The sequence below is a fragment of the Xyrauchen texanus genome, chromosome 5 (genome assembly GCF_025860055.1).
Source record: "Xyrauchen texanus isolate HMW12.3.18 chromosome 5, RBS_HiC_50CHRs, whole genome shotgun sequence".
Taxonomy (NCBI): Eukaryota; Metazoa; Chordata; class Actinopteri; order Cypriniformes; family Catostomidae; genus Xyrauchen; species Xyrauchen texanus.
Window position 1 is genome coordinate 5,080,499 of NC_068280.1, and position 24,121 is coordinate 5,104,619.

The following is a 24,121-nucleotide window of genomic DNA, read 5'->3' on the forward strand; positions in this document are numbered from 1 at the left end:
TTACTCTTAATTCAAATGCAATCATCGATCAACTCATTTATACAAAGCGCAAATATTGTGACATGTCAGTAACATCAAACCTCATTGGTTCTAGTGTCATGACAAGCTTGGTCAGAAGGAACTAATTAGATTTTGTAAACTGGATCAACTGTTTGAGGCCATGGTTCTCAGCTGGAAACCGATGGAGTGCGTACTCCAGGTAGGGAAGGAGGTATTGCCCCAAGTGACGGAGTTCAAGTACCTCAGGGTCTTGTTCACGAGTGAGGGGACAATGGAGTGAGAATCGGGGGCGGTATTGTACTCGCTCTATCGCACCGTTGTCACGAAAAGAGAGCTGAGCCGGAATTTTTGTTCCTACCCTCACCTATGTTCATGAAGGCTGGGTTATGACCGAAAGAACTAGGTCGCGAGTACAAGTGTCCGAAATGGGCTTCCTCAGAAGGGTGGCGGGCATCTTCCTTAGAGATACGGTGAGGAGCTTTGTCATCCGTGAGGAGCTTGGAGTAGAGCCGCTGCTCCTTTGCGTCGAAAGGAGTCAGTTGAGGTGGTTTGGGCATCTGGTAAGGATGCCCCCTGGCCGCCTCCCTAGGGAGGTGTTTCAGGCACGTCCAGTTGGGAGGAGGCCTTGGGGAAGACCCAGGATTAGGTGGAGAGATTACATCTCCACACTGGCCTGGGAACACCTCGGGGTCCCCCAGTCAGAGCTGGTTAATGTGCCTCGGGATAGGGAAGTTTGGGGCCCCCTGCTGGAGCAGCTGCCCCCGCAACCCAACTTCGGATAAGCAGTTGAAGATGGATGGATGGATGGATCAACTGTTTGATAGGAAAAGTAAAAAATTTGTTTTTTAAATCAGATTGGACATCGCTACACAAAGGATGGTGGATATTAAGATATTTTGTAAATTATGACTTAAATTTGCATTTGTTCCTCACACAAAGCTATCGGATGATTTCAGAAGACTTAGAATATAGCACACAAATTAGGATAGTATGGACCATTTTTATGGTGCTTTTAGTCATTTTTAAGCTTGAAGGCTTTGATCATGATTCATCATTATATTTGCATGAAAAAAGAGCATCCTTTTCTTCTTCTGAGTTCTGCAGAAGAAATAAAGTCTATTATTTTAAAACGCTTGGATTTAAGGGCTCTAAAGGGTCTGGAAATGTTGTCAGATGAAACAAACTAACAGAAAATGTAAGTTTGGTCCTCCAGCAGTCATGGGTTGTAAGGCTCATTGGTCTTGACATTTTGTCCTTACTTGGCGGTTGCAAGTGTTTGTGTGTGTGTGTGTGTGTGTGTGTGTGTGTGTGTGTGTGTGTGTGTTCTTCAGATCACATCCTTTGTCCTGGCTGTCAGTATGAAGAAGTGTGTGAGTGTTTGTTCTGCTGACAGCATGTGTCACCCTGAAGAGAGTACAAACACCTTGTCTAGAAATGCATTTCTAATAATGTTAAACTAGGCTTTTCATAAATACAGTACTTATGCATTTTAAAACATAACATAAATGAATTTGTCTTGTTCATTTCTCTCACATGGTCATTAGATACCATTTGCATATTTACTTGTATATTAATGCATTAATGCAACAAAAGCATTATCTTAAAATGACAAAGAGATGATGATGATGATGATGATGATGATAATTTGCTTAATGCTTTTATGCACCATTGACATTGGATAAATCACGCATCTGGATATTCTCCACCATTTGATCATTATTTAACACACTGTAAAAGACAAAATAATTTATTGGTATGCATGTTCCATGGGAATCAAATTCAGTGTCATACACTAACAGTTGAGACACCAATACTATATACGTTTTATATCTATTGTGCTGTATCGGGGTGTCGGGAACAAGGCCCCATTGGCCCAGTCTGTAATCTGGCAATGTCAGTGTGAAAGTAGAGGGAAAACAATGTAGAAACTCTAATCTCTCTCTATCTCTGTCTCTTCTTCTCAGGCACACACTGTGGGTTTGTTCTTCCCCCTGTTCTAGTCAGTGTCAGTAACACTATGTCGCTGAGTTTCAAGTTAGATGCTCGGCTGGCTGATTGTGGCTTCTCTGCCATATTGGAAGCTGTACATCCAGAGGACCTCATGGGTAAAACACCTTTTAGAGACATCCATGTACTCACACCTACACCTACACCTACACCTACACACACACACACACCTTTAGATGCCCTAGAGCCATCACTTCTCTACGGTTGCGACTTTGTGTATGCTAGTGTGTGGTTCTCCTGAACAAGTTGTTGCTCCTAGCTGGAATAGTACCGAACAGCTCTTGTCTTCCATGTAAATGTCTCAAATTCTACAGTGGAAATTGAAAGAGCTATATTTCACAGCAACTGTACATTCCTGGATCTATGAAAAAGATTTCCCTCGTCAGCAGATGCTACAACCCCTAACAAAAGAGAATAAGTCATCTGTAGTCACGCTGATTGACAGCTGCATTAACATGCATTGCGGGAGCTTGCAGTTGTAGTTTGTCTCCATTACTTATTCTCTTTAGACTCACAGTAAATTCTGCTCGCAGTTTCCTTAAACCTGAGCAGAAAGAGGAAGACCTATGGTGTATTATAAAAGCGTTTTCATACAATTTATCGGCTTTCTATAATACAAACATGCCATTATATAAAACTAGCATGTTCTGCAGGTTTATAGAGTGTTACATGTAGTGTAGTGTAAGTAAAATTGCCACCAGAACTATGGTGCATATGGATTTTTGCTGATATTAATGACATGAGAGATTCATATACTGTGTGTGGAATAAATCCCGCATCAAGCGACCAAAACAAAAAAGAACAAAATCCCGCTGTAAAAAGTGGTTTCCCGCAATCGTTACCTTAAGGTGCTATTTTACCTGATCAAACCCTTTTTTGTTGGTGTAACCTAATGTATTCAGTTTGATTCAAGGATGTTAAAGGGACAGTTCACCCAAAAATGAAAATTCTCTCATCATTTACTCACTCTCATGCCATCCCAGATGTGTGACTTTCTTTCTTCTGCTGAAAAGAAACAAAGATTTTTTTTACATATATCCCAACCCTGAAGGTCCGTACAATGCAAATGAATGGTTACCAGAACTTTGAAGCTCAAAAAAGCACATAAAGGCAGCTTAAAAATAATCCAAGAGACTCCAGTGGTTAAATCAACATCTTCAAATGTGATATGATACGTGTGGTTATGAAACAGATCAATATTTAAGTACTTTTTTTACTATAAATCTCCACTTTCACTTTCATATTCTTCTTGGTGATTCGCATTCTTTGTGCATATCACCACTTACTGGCCAGGAAGTACGTAGAATTTAAAAATTCTTAAGCATTACAATTAAGTATTCATTTGGGGAATTTGTACTTTACTCGAGTGCAATTTAAATACTTTTACTTAATTAAATTTTAACTTGTACTTTTTACTTGAAAAGTACTCATTATATTTTTGCAGTTAATTTTCTTTCATTTCACTGGACTGAAGTCGCCTTTTCACTGCATCCGACAAATGACAGATTGACAAATGCAAAGTGTCGCATGGCGGCTGTGTGTTGAAAGATTTGTGCGAAGTCAAATGTCCACTGTGTGGCGCTAAAAGCGAGTGAAATGTTCTGCTTGAATGTTCTGAGTGAAATGAGGTTATTAAGGTTAATGTTCTATCGAGATTGAAATCAACAAAACCTACCTCTCTACCCTAAACCTAAACCTAACCGATAGGGTCAGAAAAAGTATGTGAGATGAAAAACACAATTTCTGATGCTGCCAAGTCATTTTGTAATGCTTCTATGACACTTTCATCTCACTATGAAAGGACTCATACCCCGGTCCTTTCTATCGCATATGCAACACTATATCAATTAAACTTCCGTGCAATTTCATCACACTTAAACAAGCTTGTAAATGTTGCTGGTTATGTAATACACACATAAAATGAGTCATGTGCTTTAGAAAAGTGTTTAGATGTCATAAGATAGCATTGTGTGAGGAACAGAGAGAAAAGTAAGCGTTTATTAACTGATAATCTGCCGTTTTAAACATGCTTTGATAGAAAGTGGATAAAAGTCATTGTTGTTTTAGCGCCTCTAGTGTTCATTCCACCAGGAAATTGCTGTATTACGTACAACAGGCCACATAAAAATCAATTTGCAAAAATGTTGTAACTGTAACATGATTCTAGGACCAGGTTGCAAATGCCACTGGGGAGAAATCTGTCGTCAGAGACAGTAAAAAGGCGACTTAAACCAATCAAATTTAACAACATCCTAAATCACACAATATCCTCTCTTGCTTTCATTTTAGCTAGGAAAAAAGTTACCTTTTTAATACTTAATTACAAATTAATGTGAATACTTTTACAAGTTTGTTTTTTGGCTGGATACTTGGACTTTTAATTGAGTAAAAGTTTTACTCGGTATCCACAATTTCACTTTTTACACCCCTGGTTAAATACAAGAAAAAACGGCTAAATAATCCCATTTTCACTGGGACAATATGTATATTTAAATAGAAATAATGCAAAATACAGTCGCATGGCTGAGCGTTTCTTTTGTTCCCTGGTAGCGTGTGACTCGTCCTAGACTTGGGGATAAAGCCTCAGATTCAACGCACCAGTTCATAGCAAGACAATTACTATTATATTTTGCTCTGTTACTTGGAACAATCCTTTCTATAACTGTCAGATTTTATAGCCTTAATTTTGTCTGAACAAAGCAAACTGCACTTATATTGTCCTGCAGATATCCAGGGATGTGGATTTTTCTCACAGGAGCAGACAGGCGTCATCAAGTCTAAAAACTGGCCCATGAACTACCCGGCTAACAGCATGTGTCTGTGGACTGTAAGCAGTCCCAAAGGGAAGACCATTAAATTGACATTTACAGATTTTGACACGGAATAGGCTGGTATTATGATCGGCCGGTGCTATGACAACGTGGTCCTCTATGACAGCACACAACCAGGAGCGAAAAAATAAGGTGAGCAAGGACAAGGATGTTGTTCAGTGCTATTTCAATGCAACCTGTTTATGATGCCCTTGTCACTAAATGCTGCTTTTAAGGTCTAAAGAAAGTCAAAATAACAATTGCTGAAATAATGTATACCATGCCCATAAAAGTCAACATATCTAAAACGTGTCTGCTATCTAACAGGCCTATTCTGTGACTCCAAAATCCTAACCTGCCTACCCCTACAGAACCACCTGTACCACCCAACCCATGGGACGACATCAAGATACTGTAGTGTGAACTATATGTTTCATTTATATAAGATATATTACATTGATTCAAGTACTGTATGTGAAGATATCTTACAGAAGACATCATAACCCTACACAGGACCGATATTGTCATTATTTAGACAGCAGATGATACTTGTGTGTTGAATTGGTAAACAATAGTTTAACTCTAGTTTAAATGGCTCATTAGATGTTCTCCATAATAAAGCAGTTCCATAGCATGCATCAGGAGGGCAGGGATCAGGAATTTGTTAGAAGTAGACATTCCACTGCAATGCTAATTTTTCCTACGAAGACTACAACCCTTGTAACGAGCCTTTGTGAAATGTCTATTTTCTCTAGGTAATTTGCAGAGAGGATAATTGTCAGTTAAAATCATCATGTTACAGATCTATTCAGATAAAATCCTGCACCTGAACGCTTCTTTTAAAACGTGATGGTGTGACTGAAGCTGTTTCATGTCTTTCTCTTTCACAGACTGTCCTGAGAGCAGCGGGAAGCCTGTAATCCTCCCTGCTGTCAAAATTCTCATAGTGAACGGAGAGCCTGCCGTAGCTCAATCCTGGCGATGTCAGGTGTCCATGCATGTACAGTTAAACCTTCACCCTTCTAGATCTGGAGATATGTTGTAATATATCACCTTTCTACACCTAATGATTCTAGACATCTTGTATCTAATTCAGCCTGAATGTTAATATTGATTTTCTTATCACTAAAAGGATCAGATGTTTATCTAAACATGTGCAGTGATATCACATACCAGAGTCTATATGTTTGCTCATTAAAGTGATCGATTTGTACGATAGATCAGTTACTGTATTAGTTAGCATCACCATTATTATTTGAACAAAGCCTTGAATAGAAATTCCCTGGAAACCATTCACAACACCCTAGAATCCACATAGCAATGCCCTAGCAGCCATCCACACATCAATAGCACCCTAGCAACCACACATCAATGCCCTAGAAACCACCCAGATCTTCTTTGCAACCCCATAGCAATTCACAAGAAACTGTCCACAACACACTAACAACCACTTAGCAACACCCTGGCAACCATCTAAAACACCCTAGCAACCACACATCAATCCCCTAGAAACCATCCAGATCTTCCTAGCAACCACATAACACTGTCCTGGAAAGCACACATAACACCCTAGCAAAACATAACAATGCCCTAGAAACCACCCACAACAAACTAGAAACCACATAATGTAACAACGCCCCAGAAACGCCCCAGAAGACCCTAGCAACCACATAGAAATGCTGTAGAACTTAAAATTCATGTCTTTAGGAGTTTTTAATAAGGAAAAAAATATTGAGTGCACCATTAAAAAAGTAATGGGGCTATCCACTCACATGGTAGATGCTGATAATCGCAAAATGGCCATTTACCAGCCAATTTATCGCCTTGGCCACTATATTGAGGCGTGATACTTGCCACGTGATACTTGCCTCCATCTTCATCCCAGCGAACAAAAATACAGCACGTCTGATCGTGAGTTACTTGGACTGTACTTGGCCACCCGTCACTTCCATTTCCTACTTGAAGACCGGCCATTTACAGCCTTTATTGATCACAAACCGTTGATTGTTGGAGCCATGGTCTGCCCACCAATAGTGACACTTGTTTTACATATCTGAATTCACTACCAATATCCAACATGTTGGGGGAAAACAAATGCAGTAATGGATTGCAATTCACGAGCTAAAGTCGATACAGTAAACTTGGCCATTGATTATGCTGGGATGGCTGCTGCTTAGGTTTCTGATCTGGAGGGCCAGTCCTACAAGGTAGCGGTCACTAGCCTTCAGTTGGATGATGTCAAATATCATGAGCCTGATGTTTCGCTCCTTTGTGATGCACCTGAAGATTGGAGACAACATGTTTTTGACATTGTTCACAATTTCCGGGCAAGAAAGCATCACAAAGGTTGATAGCCGCTAAATTTGTCTGGCATGGCCTTAAGAAATGTGTGAGGCGTGGTCTGATTCCTGCATCTCATGTCAGAAAGCAAAAGTTCAGCATCACATTAAAAGTACCATTAGTACGTTTTGTGGTGCCTGTGCATTATTTTGGTCATGCAAATGTTCACCTTGTGGGTTCCCTTCCCCATCTCGGGGGTATGCTCAACTGCTCACAATGATGGATCGGACCACTCGGTGGCTGGAAGTTGTGCCCCTGGTGTTGACATCACCTGGTGTTGTTCTAGAACCGGATGCATCATTCGAGCCCCCGATAAATCGTCAGTGCCTGTGTTTGTGAATTCTGGGGGAGGGGGCAAGTGTGGCGTCATATGCTTAAGTGAGAAGCAGAATTCACATACAGTTATTATTCCATTACGTTCCCTTTAAGAATGCGTGAGATGAGAGGGGGTGTGTTCCCGAGTTTGTTGCGCTGAAGAGAAGAAAACTACACTGTTTGTAAAATTTTATTAAATGTTTGACTTGAGTCACAACCTTCACCCAAGTTCTTTCACACATGTGGTGGGACTCTCATCCACAAGTACTGGGTTCTTACTGCTGCTCACTGCATCATCAGGTAAAACAAAGAACTTTATTTTTCGAATACTATAAAACTTTACACTTTGAACATTATAAATGATGCTGTAAACATGCATGTAGTAGCTAGTAATGCCAATTTTTCATTCTCATACGAGTTTTAAAAATGCACTATACAATAGTATGTACTTGTCCGCTGACTTATGCTCATTATTGTAAATTATTTATATGCATGTTATTTGAATGTTCATATATGTGTGTGTGTACCTGCCAAAGATATGCAGATGAGCTGAAACGCTGGAAGATGTGTCTAGGCAAACACAACCTGACCTTCTCAGAGCCCAGTGAGCAGTGCTTTAACGTGCTGGGCATCTATAGGCACGAGGGCTTTCAGTACCCATCTGTACCATCAGTAGAGTTTGACATCGCCCTGGTGAGACTGGATGGAGAGGTCAAGCCTACCGACTACATCAATTATGCTGGTCTGCCTTCAGTAGAGGAGGTCTAGCCCAGAGGCAAAACATGTTATGCCACCGGCTAGGGAGATGAAACAGGTTTGTTTTCTCATTTTAATCACATGATGTTGTCAAAGTCATTAAGTTACAGGGATAATGATGAATTGGGATGGTTTTGCTAATGTAAAACTCTAACAGAGAAGTACCATGGTACTACCATAGCTTTTTGGAAATGTTGCATGGTACAACTATTTATATACTGTATATAGTGATTTCTGCATTAAGCAGTATTTTCCATCTATGTCTTTACTTTGTTTGTTGTCAGCCCTCATATATAAATTTGGCATATAGTATGTATTCAATAGGCAGCTTTAGTGACCTCCAAAGATTCTGGAGTGGCTATGCCCCCTGTTGGGTAATTTTGAAAATGCAGCTATTAAAACCACAGCTTCAAGGTTTAAAATGTGAGTTTTACCTGTACTATTTAAATAGCCATAAAATAACCACTAATAATTGATGTTGCATTTCTTTTGTCATCAGGCAACTCCACAGCTCCTAAAGTGGCTGAGGCATTGAACCAGGTCGTCCTACATGTAGTACCATATGACACTGGTAAGTGCTTGGACTTTTGGTGGTTCCAGGTCAAAACATTCATGATCTGCTGTGGCTATACTTTACCCGATGAGCTCCAAACTGTCAGGTACAGTAAGTGTACAGTTCTTGAAGGCAGGGCAGGGGGCAACCAATAATCCTCTCAGCAGTCCAAACTGTCCTTTGAAGTCTTCTGATATCCGATTTCATAGCTGCACCAAGCCAGACAGTTAATGAAGTGTAGAGGTCAGACTCAATGACTGCTGAGTAGAACTGTATAAGCAACGCCTGTGGCAGGTTGAACTTCCTCAACTGGCAAAGGAAGTACAATGCACAAAGTCTGCTGTTTTATTCAGTACAAAACCTGTGCATACCGGCTTTTGAACTACATAATTATTTTAAAATTCTCATCTAAAAAAGTGAGAAACTTTGGGGATATCTCAGCTACATTGTGTATGAGAAAATAAAGTGCAACCATTTGCCATGAGCCATGAAAAGTTTTGAATTGGTAATTGATGTTGCCTCCACTTATTCTCCCCATGTGGAGAGACTTTCAAAGGTTTGGGCCAGCTGGTCATGTGACTCATGAGACCAGCCAATTAGGCTGCGGGGCTCAGATTTCATTTGGTGTGGAGTCACTAGCTCCACTGAGGTTTTAGAAAAGGGAGGCTGACTCCTCTTTTTTGCCTATTTAGTTTTTGGATATATCGCCGTCCATTCAAAAGGATCAAAAATGAACTAACATAACATTCTCAGCCATGGATTTTGTTATGAGATTTTAAGAAGACTTGTATAAGAAAGGAAAAGGAATTCGGGGAATTCATCACTCTTTGATTTCAGGCTCTTCCTGGAGCAAAAGGGAGAATGGGGGCTGGAGCAATAACCATCTGTGTAAGTACAAAAAAATGCTGGCCAATGACTCCTTATAAGGCAGGGGGATTCAAAGTCAGACAGCATTAAGACCGTCAGTATGGAAGTTACTGTGAGTGTTTACATTAGTTTATTGTGCAGTCATTGTTGAGTGTTTAAGCCTTGCCTGTCATCTTGGGCTTCAAACTGGATAAAAAGCTGGTAACGGAGGTCATTTTTTCCTCGTAGCCTTGCACACAATGTCTCCACTGTTAGATCAGCTGGAAGTGACAACATCTCACAGTCCTCCAACACTTTCACCTAATGCATCTACAAATACGTGCAGCAGAAGAATTGAAAAACATGTATATAAACCAGCAATATTTTGGAAAGTTTAGTTTAGTGGTGTAGATGTTTCCTTCTACCTTATAATAGTATAGGGATGTTCTGCAGCTGTTGCGCTAGCATGTCTGACTGCAACAACCAGTTGCACTCTCAAGACCACCCAGTGGGTCAAGGGACACAGAGAGAGAGAGAGCATGAAATATGAATGAACATGCTGAGACTCGCTTCTCACCAAACAGACGTGAAATTGAACCTGCACTTTTAACACCTTTCGTAAAGCCTTGCATTCGAATTGACAATATTTACAGCTAGAGTTAATTTTTCCAAAGTAGGTGACAAACTATTTTACTGCTAGTATTCAAGGCAAAGTTACTATGGGAATTCATGTGATATGAGAAGCTTACTGAAGGGGGAGGATTCTAACTTCCCCCCAAGAGTCAAAGCAGGGGGTGCCATTAAGAAAATACAGAACATTGTCTGAACTTGTAATGGAAACTGGCAGTACAAAGATACCAAGATACCAAATATCATTGACTGTGAATAACCAGGGCAGTGTATGTCTATGCCGGTTGAATTGGAATAATGTGGGACATTTTTTCTACTTTTGAAATTTTTGTGGTGATTGTCACCTCAACAGTTCAGACCAACAAATGAGACCACATGACAACCCATCTGGCCCCATAGGTGTGCCTAATTTACACTATATGTGAACTCTTTTGCATATGAAGTGTTGTGAGAGCCCACATGTTGGGTGGAGGGGAGATTTCATGGACATCTGCTGCTGTAGGTCTCTCATGGGTAGAGAAGCTCAGACAGGCTTATGTTCTTAACACAAACTTCCAAGGCACTCAACACTAGGAAGCTTAGCAAGCATCATGTATGTAACAAAATACCGGTGGATTATTAATCATATCTAACATTGTTTTTTGATTTCTGCTCTGGGAAACATTCTTATCACTATCTGTGTATGCCAAACATGGATGTAAGCAATTGTTGCCTATTTTTAAGGACGATTATGTGTATGAAAAACAAATTAGATTTGTAACAAAGGGGAAAGTTTGAGATTAAACCCTCAAAGTGACTCATTTGTCAGTGTGTAAGAACACATGGCCCAGTGGCTTACACTTGTTGAAGCATATGTGTCCATGCAGATCCCTGATTATCCTCGATTTATCCATGGCCTGCTTAGTTGAAAGAGACCCACAATCATAAAATGTGAGAAAATGAAAAGATAAACATGTGTGTTTACAATGCAGCTCAGGCCGCGCTTCGCTGAAAGAGAACATTTGGTATAGAACACCCAATTAGATGTCCACCTCTCACAATTAAACTGGGCACAGAATGAGCAAGCCTTCTCATTTAGTGAAGGGCTGCTAACAACCCATGAATACAATCCATTATTGTGCTCTTTGTCTCATTTAGATGAATACACTGAAAGCACAATGGAGTTTCTGAGGAAATAGAAATCTTTTAATAAAGTCAGTGCCCACAGAAACTTCTCAGAGAGTTAATTGATCATATTTCAGTTAAAAAAAAGTTGCTGAAGAAAGATAGGCTAATATTATGATATAGGCAGAAAGTAATAGGTCTGCATGTTTCTTTTAACACCCCTTGCAAACATTTACCATGTTAACCATAGTTCCTGTCAAAATTCCATAGCTATATAATAATATAACATTAATATTAATGACATTATAACAATGTTGTTACACGAAACCTGTAAACATCTTTCATGGAGCATACTGTTTGAAGTAGATTCCATGTTTATTATTTTACAGTACAATAACTACATTAAAGGAGCAATATATATCATTGACATCAAGCGTTTAAAATGGGTACTGCAGTCCAAATTCAAAATATTGGAGAGAGTTGTCTCCCCGCCCCCAACTCCCCAGAGTCGAAGCTCACATGGGTTGCCAGGTTGAGGACACGCAACAGGAACGAGCAAACTGACAATGGCAAGTGACGAGCCTTGCACTGTAAGTTGATCAGCTAATCTGTGTGTTTGCAATGTTTTTATGGTTTTACAATTATAAACCAGCTCATGTGGATTTTTTTTTATAACTCTGTCAGTGTTAGCTAGATGTATTGCTGGCTTGTGGCTGTGGTGTGCTGCGTTTGATCGCTAACTTGTTTCAAATCTGGCAACCCGGGGTGTCGAAACACTATTGGGAAATGGGTAGTGGGCGGGATCACACAGGCCAAAACACAAACAGACATTCCCGCCGGAACATTTCAAACACACACATTATACTGACTGTAGCATTGTTTTCGGAGAAGCCAGTATTTCAACTTAGCATGTTTCCTAATTCTCTGATAACATATTATGAAAAATGTATACTTTAGTACAGTAAATATATTACATATTGCACCTTTAACTTTGACGGAAACAATATGGTTTGGCAGCCTACATTTTTGGGAGAGACGGAAAAGCGGGAAAATGCTCTTATTTCCACAATTTGTATTTAATTTTTTGGGGTTTACTAAAATCATTTTCAAGCTTTATCTGCACCTTTCAACTGTTTTACACAATTATTTACTACGCTTAGCCTTCTTCGACATGGCGATGAATAGGTTACGTTATTTTTACTCGTATCCTACTCACGTGGAGTTTACATGGAAACAAGTTTTTACAAGTTTTATATTAATAATAATAATAATAATAAAATAGATATCCACTTAATTTTTTTATTTTATTCATACCCTGTAGCGCTCTATTTTTATTTTTTTACTGAACTGTTAGCCTTCACCGGATGTCCTTTAAGAAAATGTTAAATATTTGCTCTTCATATCAGTATAACTTTCCTTCTCTGGAGACCAATAACAAACCTCTCCAGTCACAGCTGAGCTTGATCTACTGTCAGGTGCCAGCTTGAGTGTGTGTGTGAGTGTGTGTGTTTCCTCTCACCTGGTTACAGGTGCATGGCAACCCCTCCTGACGTAGGTACACATACACTAGATATGTCCCTCCCTCCTGTTCCCTGTCACGGACATTTCCCCTTAAACTGGCACTTGTCAAGGTTTTCATTGTTAATCTAAAGGGTGATATATGGACTAGGGGTCTTCATAATGCACCCAGTCAAAACAGTGGATGTGGTTGACTGCTCCTATCTCTTCTGTTTTTCCAAGCATAACAAGGGAACCGTTCAGGTCAAGGAGGACATGAAAAAGATGGTGCAATTTCCCATGCTCAAACCCTTTCCAGCCACAACCACAGTGGGAAAGAAGATCTTTGGAGTGTCCCTGCTGGAGTTAAAGGACCTGGGGCTTGTCAAGGATGGGGTTCCCGTGGTGGTCCGGAGCATGGTGGAGTTCCTCGAGAAGCATGGCAAGTGATTGGTGTCTGGGAATGATTTTCTCAATTCATGCTCTTTTAAAGTGTAAGATATGACCACAGTTGATGTGAAGAAATCTGATCTGGGAACAGTGATACAGCATTAAAATAACCTTGCTTTAGTGAGCCATTATAGAAAACAATATAAGGAATATCCAGGAAGAAGTTATGTTATCAGATATCTGATATGATAGTTACTATATATATATGTATGTATATATTGAGATGTATTTTATATATGCCAGAAACAAAATATTAATATTTTCATATAAATACACAAATCAATTTGCAGTGACAACAGAGCAGTGACTTGATTGGGCCAATAGTGCATGTTGTCTAAGTCACACCTTTTACTGCTTTAGTGAACTACTGTGACTATTGCAATGGACATCATTTCTGAGGTCAACCCAAATAATAATAATAAAAAGAAAGCAGTCGGAACTACACATTTAACCCTTAAATGCATGGGCTTTTCACCAAACATTATCACATACCTTGGGTCTTTAGTAGCCCGGCACTTATAGCTATAATAAATGGATTTACAAAATACCCAGATAGGGAATAATTTTCAACATTTTAAGACAGTTAGAAAAATATAGAATAGTGTAGTAGCGGCTCTTGACCACAGATATAGGTGGGGAAGATCTTGCTTTTTATTATTATTATTTTATTTAATTTGTTTACATTGCTGACACAATCATTGGTGTACTTGCATTATTCCACCACAAGGTGGCACCCTCAATACACAATGTTGATAGTAATATTCTAAAAAAAACTTTGGTGTTGTTTGGTGTTGTTTGTTGAGTGGATACAATGACACCCAGGACGGAGAGGTTTGGCGACCTTGGTGTGTGCACGTGTTAAGTTGTTTAAGAGATGGTTTCACCTCTAAAGTACTTCATTGTGCAAAACAATGACCAAAAAATAAAGACTAAAACTGCAATTGCGAGTGGGGTGGCCAATGGGGTGGCCAGGCTTCGGTCCATGGTCACCCCCTGTCCACCCACAAGCTCTGCCACTGGTTACAGAAATACTCAAACCAGCCCGTCTGGCACCAACAATCATGCCATGGTCGAAATCACTGAGATACATTTTTTCCCCATTCTGATGGTTGATGTGAACATTAATTGAAGTATCTGCGTGATGTCTAGAGATGTTTGTTTTAGCTTTTGTGCTTTAAAATATCTGTTTAAAGTGTTCTCACAATGGTTTACTCACCTGTTGGTAAAACACTGTTAAAACAACATAGTACAATCACCATGTAATAAAAAGAACATGGTTTAACTATTGCAATACCATAAATTAGAGCCATTAAACTAACATAAGTTCACATTATTATCATAGGAATCAATCAAGTCATTATAGTGAAATCAAATAACAGGGGTGGGCATTAAAGACCAATTTCAACTACATTAATCTAAATGTTCTCTCACTTTGGATTAACTCAACATCAATTGAGTTATAACTTTTTATTTAATCAGCTTTCATGATGTAAAGTACAGCCTTCACTAAACATAAAGCCCTACTATTTTATGTGTGTCAACTAACTGTACTATAAGAGCTGAAGTTCTACTTGTTCTCCACTAGATGGTGCAATGACATTTCAGAGCAGGCAATCAATGCATTAGGCATTTGCTCACATGGCAACCTGTAATTGTGTCTTTAAATTTGATAAGATTATTTCTGAGATATTGAATAGGATTAAATTGTGATACATTGATGAAATAGCCCATACCTTTCTGCATTTATCACAACTGACTTTGCATTTGAGCTAAAAGTGGCATAATTGTTACTAGTTGAAAAATGTCATTGTTCCATTATCCATCAGGTCTTCATCAGGAGGGTCTGTTCAGAGTAAACGGCAGTGTTCGGACAGTAGATAACCTTCGGCGGAGGTTTGATGGAGGAGAGGAGGTGGACCTGTGTGAGGAAGCAGATGCCTTTGCTGTTGCCAGTTTAATGAAGCAGTTCCTGAGGGATCTACCTGAAGGCCTCATCCATCCCTCCATTCACAATTCTCTCATTCAGCTGTACCAAGGTCAGAAACATCTTTTTAAAACCTGATTTAAGCGAAAGAAGTCAAATGTATGATGCAGTTGTTGTCAGATTGTATTGGTGATGTTATGGAAATGTTAGCCTTGAAATCAGTTTTTTTCCTTTTATAGATTTTGGAATTCCCACATTCACATAGACAGGAGCTGTACTTGCATGGCAAAATTAAAGTGTGTGAAACATGGCTTCTTATCTGTTCAAATCTGTTAAGCTGTTAGTCAACTTTTAATTGTTTAGATCAAGTTTATGGTTTGCTCTATCTTCAGCTGTCCAGTCACAGTCCAAGTCAGCAAGACTCACAGAGTCCAAAGAGCCCAAGCAAGCACCTTTGTCCAGGGGTGTCAAAAGTACTCCGAAAAGAGTACTTCAGTGAAAGTATGGATTCTGAGTAAAAATTTTAATTAATACAAATTCAAGTATCTAGCCAAAAACATACTTGTAAAAAGTATTCACATGAATTTGTACTTAAGTACAAAGTAACTTTTTTTCTAGATAAAATGAAATCAAGAGAGGAGATTGTGTGAGTTAGGATGTTAATCACTTTCATATATGATCACTTTCACTCATATCACGTGTAAAACGGCAGATTATCAGTTCTTAAACACGTACTTTTCTCTCTGTTCCTCACACAATATTATCTTATGACATATAAACACTTTTACTATAGGGCATGACTCATTTTATGTGTGCATTACATAACCAGCAACATTTACAAGCTTGTTTAAGTGTGATGAAATAGCACGGAAGTTTAATTGATATAGTGTTGCATATGCGATAGAAAGGATCGGGGTATGAGTCACGAGGAGCACGCGAGTCCACATGTGAGCCGAAAGTGTCATAGAAGCACCACAAAATGACTTGGCAGCATCAGAAATTGTGTTTTTCATCTCACATTTGCTTTTTCTGGCCCTATCGGTTAGGTTTAGGTTTAGGGTTGAGAGGTAGGTTTTGTTGCTTTCAATCTCGATAGATCATTAACCTTAATAACCTCATTTCACTCAGAACATTCAAGCAGAACATTTCACTCGCTTTTAGCGCCACACAGTGGACATTTGACTTCGGAACTGCCCTGAGACGTGTAATGAACCACATAATTTTATTTAGCACAAACATTGCCACAGTCACGCAGTGTTCGTAGCATGGGAGAGGGCACTCACGAATTGTGATATCTAAGCACCCAGCCCCTTGATACATAAAGAAAGATCCCAAAAAATTCAAATAAGGCTTTGAAGAAAGTTAGTAATGTTGGTTTTGTGAATTGTTTTCTGAGGTTTGCTACCAAACCTTGCTGTTGAGCAGATGGACGAATTCAAAAAAAGTTCATAATTATTATTTACTCAGATTCCATTAATTTTATTAGCATCATCATCATCAATGCTGGTTTTATAGATATTATCATAATTAATAGTTCCCTAACAACAACAATAATTCAGCAAACAGGGAGTAGAAATTCATAGATGTGATTTAAATATGAAGGCAAGTGTAGAAATAAATGACATGTACACATTTATTTACAAAAGCCTTTTGTTTTTATATATATATTTGCAACATGAATGATCATTTTTGACTTCATAACTGTCCAATCTGTAGAAGTAGCAGGACAAAAACCATCAGTTTTTTCACTTCGTGCTCATAGTTTTGAATGAATACCTCACAGTCAGTCGGGCGTTCACATACGGTCGAGTCACACATATACTTCAACACACAGCCGCCATGCGACACTTTGCCATTTGTCAATCTATCATTTGTCGGATGCAGTGAAAGAGGCGGGCGGCTTCAGTCTAGTGAGATGAAAGAAAATTATCTGCAAAAAGAGTACTTTTTACAGAGTACTTTTCAAGTTAAAGTAAAAAAATAAATATTTGGAAATGTAATTATGTAAAAGTATTTAAATTGCACTCGCGTGAAGTACAAATCCCCCAAAATAATACTTAAGTGTAATACTTAAGTATTTTTACTCAATTACTTTACACCCCTGCCTGTGTATCTCCTCCCTAGTAGAGTTACACAGCTTTAGAGCACGTTCTCTGTTTCTTCACTCCAACTCAAGAGCTGTAGGAGAGATTTTGGCTTCCGAACGGTGTAAATGATTAGATGGGGCTGTAATAAATGGCTTTATTTTGTTGGTTCACTGCCAGGAGGAGCATTAAAAGTTAAAATTTGCAGTTGTATTCAGTGACATCTGCTGTGTGTAGCGCAGAGACTTTACATGATTAATGTTGTCTAGGTGCCAGATAACAGTTCCGTGTGAGATTCCATAAAAAAGTCTTTCCATAAAAAGAATTCCTAAAGGAATTAATGGTATGTAAGTTGATTTCACAAGAGATATGGTTGCTGCAATTTTTTCCCGTTCTCTCACTCTATCTTACCTCAACTGTTTCCCTCACTGTTTGTTTCCTAATCTCCCTTAGTGGTGTGTGTGTGTGTGTGTGTGTGTGTGAGACACTATATATCCTGCACAGATGGTCCATCTTGGATGCCAGAAAATTTAGCAGATTAAACAATGTGTTTGTATTGGGAAATTTAGTAATGTGCCAGTGCAGATAGAGTTGCATAGTAATTTGTGACATTTTGTCATTTGCTCCACATGTGATAATTCCTGACAAGATGGAATCTTTAAATTAATTAAAAAATGAGAACATTCCAAATTCGAATTATTTGTGGTTCATTGATTGAAATAATTGCTAATTTCTTTGTTTTATTTGAAGCATCATTGATTACCTTTAGTTTCATCACTGCCATGAATTATTATTTGCTACTTGCTGTTGCTTGTCAGTATTAGTGGGATACTAGGGGGAGGGACTGTCTCAATCTAGAGAAGCATTTAATTGGCCAAAAAATATTGCATATGCCCCTGAGTGCAAGATGAGTCAGCAATATTTTTGCAATTATTATTTTTTTTTTACTTTTTTAACTTTTGCTAAGTACATTTTTTCCTGGAAGCAAAAGACTGTACATCTGCTAAAAGTTAAAGGTGCTGTAAGGGAGGCCTGTTTAGCTCAGCGAGTATCGACGCTGACTTCCACCCATGGAGTCACGAGTTCGAATCCAGGGTGTGCTGTGTGACTCCAGCCAGGTCTCCTAAGCAACCAAATTGGCCCGGTTGCTAGGGAGGGTAGAGTCACAGGGGGTAACTTCCTCGTGGTCATGATTAGTGGTTCTCGCTCTCAATGGGGCATGTGATAAGTTGTGCATGGATCACAGAGAGTAGTATGAGTCTCCACATGTTGCGAGTCACACATGGTGTCATGCACAGTGAGCCGCGTGATAAGATGCGTGGATTGACTGTTTCAGAAGCAGAGGCAACTGAGACTTGTCCTTCACCACCCGGATTGAGGTGAGTAACCGCGCCACCAAGTGGGCCTACTAAGTAGTGGGAATTGGGCATTCCAATATTGGGAGAAAAGGGGATTCAAAAAAATAAAAAAGTTGCTGTAAGTGATTTTAGCTGTCATGGAACTTCCACCAGACAGCCGCTGATTAGCCATTCCTCCAAAACCTGCTCACACACAAAGTGTTCTAAAACTCGAAAAAAAAAAATCCATGAAGGTACATACACAGCGCAGGCTCGCCGTCTGTGGAGGCTGCTCAAAAATGTGTTGCGCACGTTGCGATTTGTGTTGAACTCAAATCATCATCAAAGGAAAAAGAATGTTTACTCTAGCCATCAGTGGATGATATACTGCATATATGTATATATATTTCATATAGCCTACACAATGTATTTTCAGATTCAAGTATAACTTTTTGTGGTTTGACAGCTTGAATGAAACCTCTTCAAAGATACACAGACAAATGTCATAATACTATCTAATTGTTTAATTTTTGCAGTTAAACCAGTTTCATACACTAACCTGTAAATTCATCAACATCGCTTTCATTCTTGAAGAAGTGTCTTTGTACCTTTTGTTTGTATGCATCCTGTGCAAGGAGCTCTAAAATACCGGCCCTATGTTGAGATACCGGTGCTTTTGACCTACTTCAGTAATTGTTATATCACCCCCTTGTGGTCTCCCATCTCTGTTATGCCAGACATTCAACAGAAGCCCAACTGAGTGAATTGGAAAGCACGCAAATTAGGCCTATAATTGAAATGTTGGCTAATGTTAATATATCGATACCTCAAAATATATCGATACAATTTATATTTAGATATTTTATGACATGCCTAGTTGTTTAGGAGCAGACGGAGGGTCCCCCTAATCAGTTTCCCATCTGACCATAAGCATTTAACGGGAGCTGGACACCGTACCGGCACTTATGCGAGCATATATGTGCTGCCCTGTGAACGCACACAATGGTTGAGAGGCAGAAAGTCTTCTAAAAGTCTAACAAATCACTTACAGCAGGCACCATTGATGTTGGCAGCTTTTAGAAGTACACTATCATATAGTTGACCGCGAAACCAACATACATGGATTGAGAGCCACAAAAGTTATAGTGAGATTCCCATCAGTGTAAATCCATCAGTGGTTTTCAAGCATATTTCAGCAATGGCTGTCTAGGGACTTTAACATAATGAGATCCCTTTTATGCTTCCCACGCCCCACCACTCTTCTACACACACGCACACGCACACACACACACTGTAGCCATCACCCTTCACCTACTTCTCTTACAGAGTAAATCTGACACAGCTTTATTCACTTCCACATTTATGATTGACTTAAAGGGATAGTTCACCCCAAAATGAAAATGCTCTCATCATTTACTCATGCTCATGCCATCCCAGATGTGTATGACTTTCTTCCTTCTGCTGAACACAAATAAAGATGTTTAGAAGAATATTTCATCTCTGTAGGTCTATACAATGGTAAGTGAATGGGCGCCAACATTTTAAAGCTCCAAGAGCACATAAAGGCAGCATAAAACTAATCCATATGACTCCAGTAGTTTAATCCATGTCTTCAGAAGATATAGGATAGGTGTGAGTGAGAAACAGATCAATATTTAAGTCCTTTTAAAGTATCAATCTCCACTTTCACCTTCTTTTTTGTTTTTGACAATTTGCATTATTTGTGCATATTGCCACCTACCTGGCAGGGAGGAGAATTTATAGTAAAAAAGGACTTAAATATTGATCTGTTTCTCACGCACACCTAACATATCACTTCTGAAGATATAGACGTAACTGCTAGAGTCGTATGGATTACTTTTATGCTGTGTTTATGTGCATTTTAGAGCTACAAAGTTCCGGCCACCATTCACTTGCTTTGTATGAAACTACAGAGCTGAAATATTATATATATTATATTGATATTATATATCGCTATATGTGCGAAATCCTCTTATTTTCTGATAATCAACATTATGCTGCAAACGCTGTAGATTGCAGACATTTACTGCACACACCTTTTATTCAGTTTCTATGCTGTTCTTTCAGAATCCAGTGAGGATGACTTCTGTAAGGGTCTGCATGAGCTCCTGCAACAGTTGCCAAAGATTAATTACTGTCTCCTGCATTACCTATGTCACTTCCTGTCCCACGTGGAGCAGGAACACGCTCATAACCGCATGACAGCAACCAACCTGGCCACAGTGTTTGGACCCAACGTATTCCAGTAAGTTATCAAACACAGTGAATTGATATATGCATCACATTCATTTATTTATTCATTCATATTTACTAAATGGCTACGGAAAAATATGAAAGTCTAATATAATTATACAATTAAAACTTTTTTCTTAAAAAGTTGACAATTGATTTAATTGATGCTAAGTGGATTAACCATCAAGTAAAGCATATTTCATCATGAGCTTTCTCATAAGGTTTTGAAATATATTTTCAAGTTTTTTTTCCTCAAGTATAATTTTCTCCAGACAGTTAAACCATCTTGACATATTTTTTACTTTAAGCCCCAGAAAAAATATCAAAATCATTTAAAATTATATAAAAAAAAAAGATACAAATAACATCACAGCAATAATGTTAAAGTTATATATGATATGCACTTTTATAGCAGAAATTCCTTAAAAAAAAATTGTTACAAGGGTGTGAACAATTTTAGCTTGTCTTGCATGTACCCTCAAGTTATTTAAATTTAGTCTCTGCTGCACTTATACCATGGCCAGTAGTCTTGGTGTCATGTTCTCAGTCTGGCCTCTCATTCGCTGTTTGTATTCTTGAGGGCTCATGTCCTGAAGAGTCACTTCTCACAACCTCTGACTAACCCCAAAGCATTGGTGCATAGCTTTCATGCACTCTCAGTAATGACTGATTCTGTTTGTCTTGCGAGTTTGACCTGTGTACTGTAACCTCACACTTTAAAGCAAATGTTTACCATATATTATCCTTTAAAGCCGAAATGTGGAGAGTGTAAAGGTGAAGTAAATCATTTCTGCGCCACTAGCATCACAAATTGTGCCTGCGTATTAATTTCTTTACAAAGCTAATCCTTTCTTTTTTTTAATGTATGAGTTGTAAAAATTGTCATCAATATTTTGAAACTTTTTCCATGAAGAGATACACTGTACATATTAGAAGTACACCTACATACTCCCCTATGTGCTACTTCATATTTTTTCTTTTCCATTTTATAGCGACTACTGTTATTCAAAAAAGTGGAAAGAAATAATGTAGATGTGGGTGGTTGTTGGTATGCGCATTTTAAGGTTAGCATTATTTAATATAGTAAATATACTGTATAATATCAATGAAAGGTGAAGTTGAGCCAAAAATGGTTGTTCTGAACCCCCTATGACTTTCCTTATTCCTTGAAACACAAAAGGAGACGTTAGGCCGAAAGTTAGAGACTAATAACCTCAGTCACCATTGACTTTCATTGAATGGAAATGAGCAGCATCAACATTCTTCAAATTCTTATCATGTGTTCCTCAGAAGAAAGAAAGTCTTACAGGTTAGTTGTTGAGTAAATAATGATGCTTTTCCTAAATATCCTTTAAAGATTTTTGAAGTTAGTCCTGTTATAGTAACTTGTAAATAGGTTTCCATCTGTCCAGCTGACAGATGCAGAATGCAGCCCCTAATTATATTTCAGCCGCTCCGTTTCAGGGAATCCCTGGCACCTCAGCATGTGTGTGTCTGTGATGTGCGTAACCTCAGCTAAGTAAGATGTAAGTGACAAAACTGTTGCCTCTTTTAGGCACATACCTCTCCTGTCTCCCTGTACAACATGTTCCCTTTGTCAGAAATGATTAAACCACAAATCTAGCTGTCAGGCTAGCAATCTGTGATCCCTGACAGTATCTCTGCAGTACTTTAATTAAATAACATTTTTTTATGTTATTTTATCTAAATTAATTTAATTTTGTAGCACAATGTTTGCATCATGTCCACACACATGGATTGTCTGTTTTCCTCCGCAGTGTGTCATCTGGCTTTGATGGTATACAGGAGCAGAATATCTGCAATAACATTATGGCCAAACTGATCCAGAACTACAGCGCCCTCTTTGAGTCTGTGGCTGAAAGAAGACAAAGTAAAGAGGAACCTTCAAACATCATCATGGTCAAAGTAAGTTTTGACATTACACATTAATGCAATCATTGTGAGTAACCCCTTGCGAACTTGCACTCCAGTTATCAGCTGACATTTGTGTAATATGCCAAAGAGTACATAACCTCCCAGCTGGATTGCACAACAGTAAATTAAGAACGTTACAAACAGATCACACCAACGATTAGCATTAATCAATCATCAACACTCTGAGTAGCCAAGTTCCCAAATGTCAAGATTTTCAGTGATGTGCACAAACAGGAGAAATATTACTGGCTAAACACTTTAAGCTGGCAACACACTTGTAAATTTTTCCAACGATTTTCAAGTGTATGCTTCATTTACATAATAGCTAGCCAGAAGGAAAGAGATGAAGCATGGATTAGTGTCTCCCAGCTGGAGATCTTTAATCCTTTGACCGACAAGACTTCCTGCTGTGTTAATGGCTCCCACTACTGGAAAAGCAAATCGAGCTTGTTAGAAAAGATCCTTCTGACTCTGAACCAGGCTTGTGCGATCTCATTAAGTCGCCAATGAGCTTCTTTCAATGAAGAACTGACAGGACGCAATGCAGATAGGAACGCTTCAATCAGCGATCGCACTCACAGCCGCATATCATCACAAACACTAGTGATTCTCTTACCAAGCGTTTTTACTGGGGTTCCTCTACTCTAAAATGACTAAAGGCCCCGATATACTTCACAGAAGTTCTTCTTTGTTCTTCATTTAGGGGTAAAAAGAACTTCTACACAGCCAAGCAACGGTATACTGTTCCTGAAAATTCAGACACCACCACACCGTTGTCGGAGGCATTTAGAAGTACGATTTAAATATTAGGACGCTCAATAAATCCTAAACTAATGTGACATTAAATGTATTATCAATGAGTTTATGAGTAGAATTCACATGAGGTCAGTAAAAGAAGCTGATGATGATTTAAAGTAATATATATGCAGTAGAAAATGTTTAATTTGTCATGTTTACATTGTGAATTCTTGACGCTAATGTGCTAGCCCGCTATTACGCTCCTATAATATGCACCGGCCACACGCTGTTATTGTAATTTATGATAACACTGATACTACTGCAAAGATAAGCGTATTAAAAGTGTAAATGTGCAGAATAAAGACAAAAGAATGATCATGGTTTTACCTTTGTAGACTAATTCAACAAAACAAAATCGCATGACATGGTTGTGACGAGGAGGAGGGCGTGGACGGGCTGTGAGGAAGCACGCCCGGCGCTGAATTGGCCTAATCAGCCGGGTGGGGGATAAAGACGAGCCAGAGGCGCCAGTTCGAGAGAGA

General features: G+C 38.9%; 1 protein-coding gene across 9 annotated transcripts in view; it reads left to right on the top strand.

Moving 5' to 3' along the window:
• Positions 1-9,447: 9,447 nt before the first annotated feature.
• Positions 9,448-24,121, top strand: part of fam13a (family with sequence similarity 13 member A) — a 57,750-nt gene continuing 43,076 nt past the window's right edge. For 7 of the 9 annotated variants that reach the window (XM_052126268.1, XM_052126273.1, XM_052126269.1 and 4 more), the window contains exons 1-4: positions 13,042-13,300; positions 15,135-15,344; positions 20,742-20,919; positions 22,685-22,832. In XM_052126268.1, the coding sequence (XP_051982228.1) occupies positions 13,042-13,300; positions 15,135-15,344; positions 20,742-20,919; positions 22,685-22,832 (795 nt within the window). Of the gene's footprint in view, positions 9,670-13,041; positions 13,301-15,134; positions 15,345-20,741; positions 20,920-22,684; positions 22,833-24,121 lie in introns of those variants that run through there. The other 2 variants (XM_052126270.1, XM_052126275.1) reach the window with 2 other exon arrangements.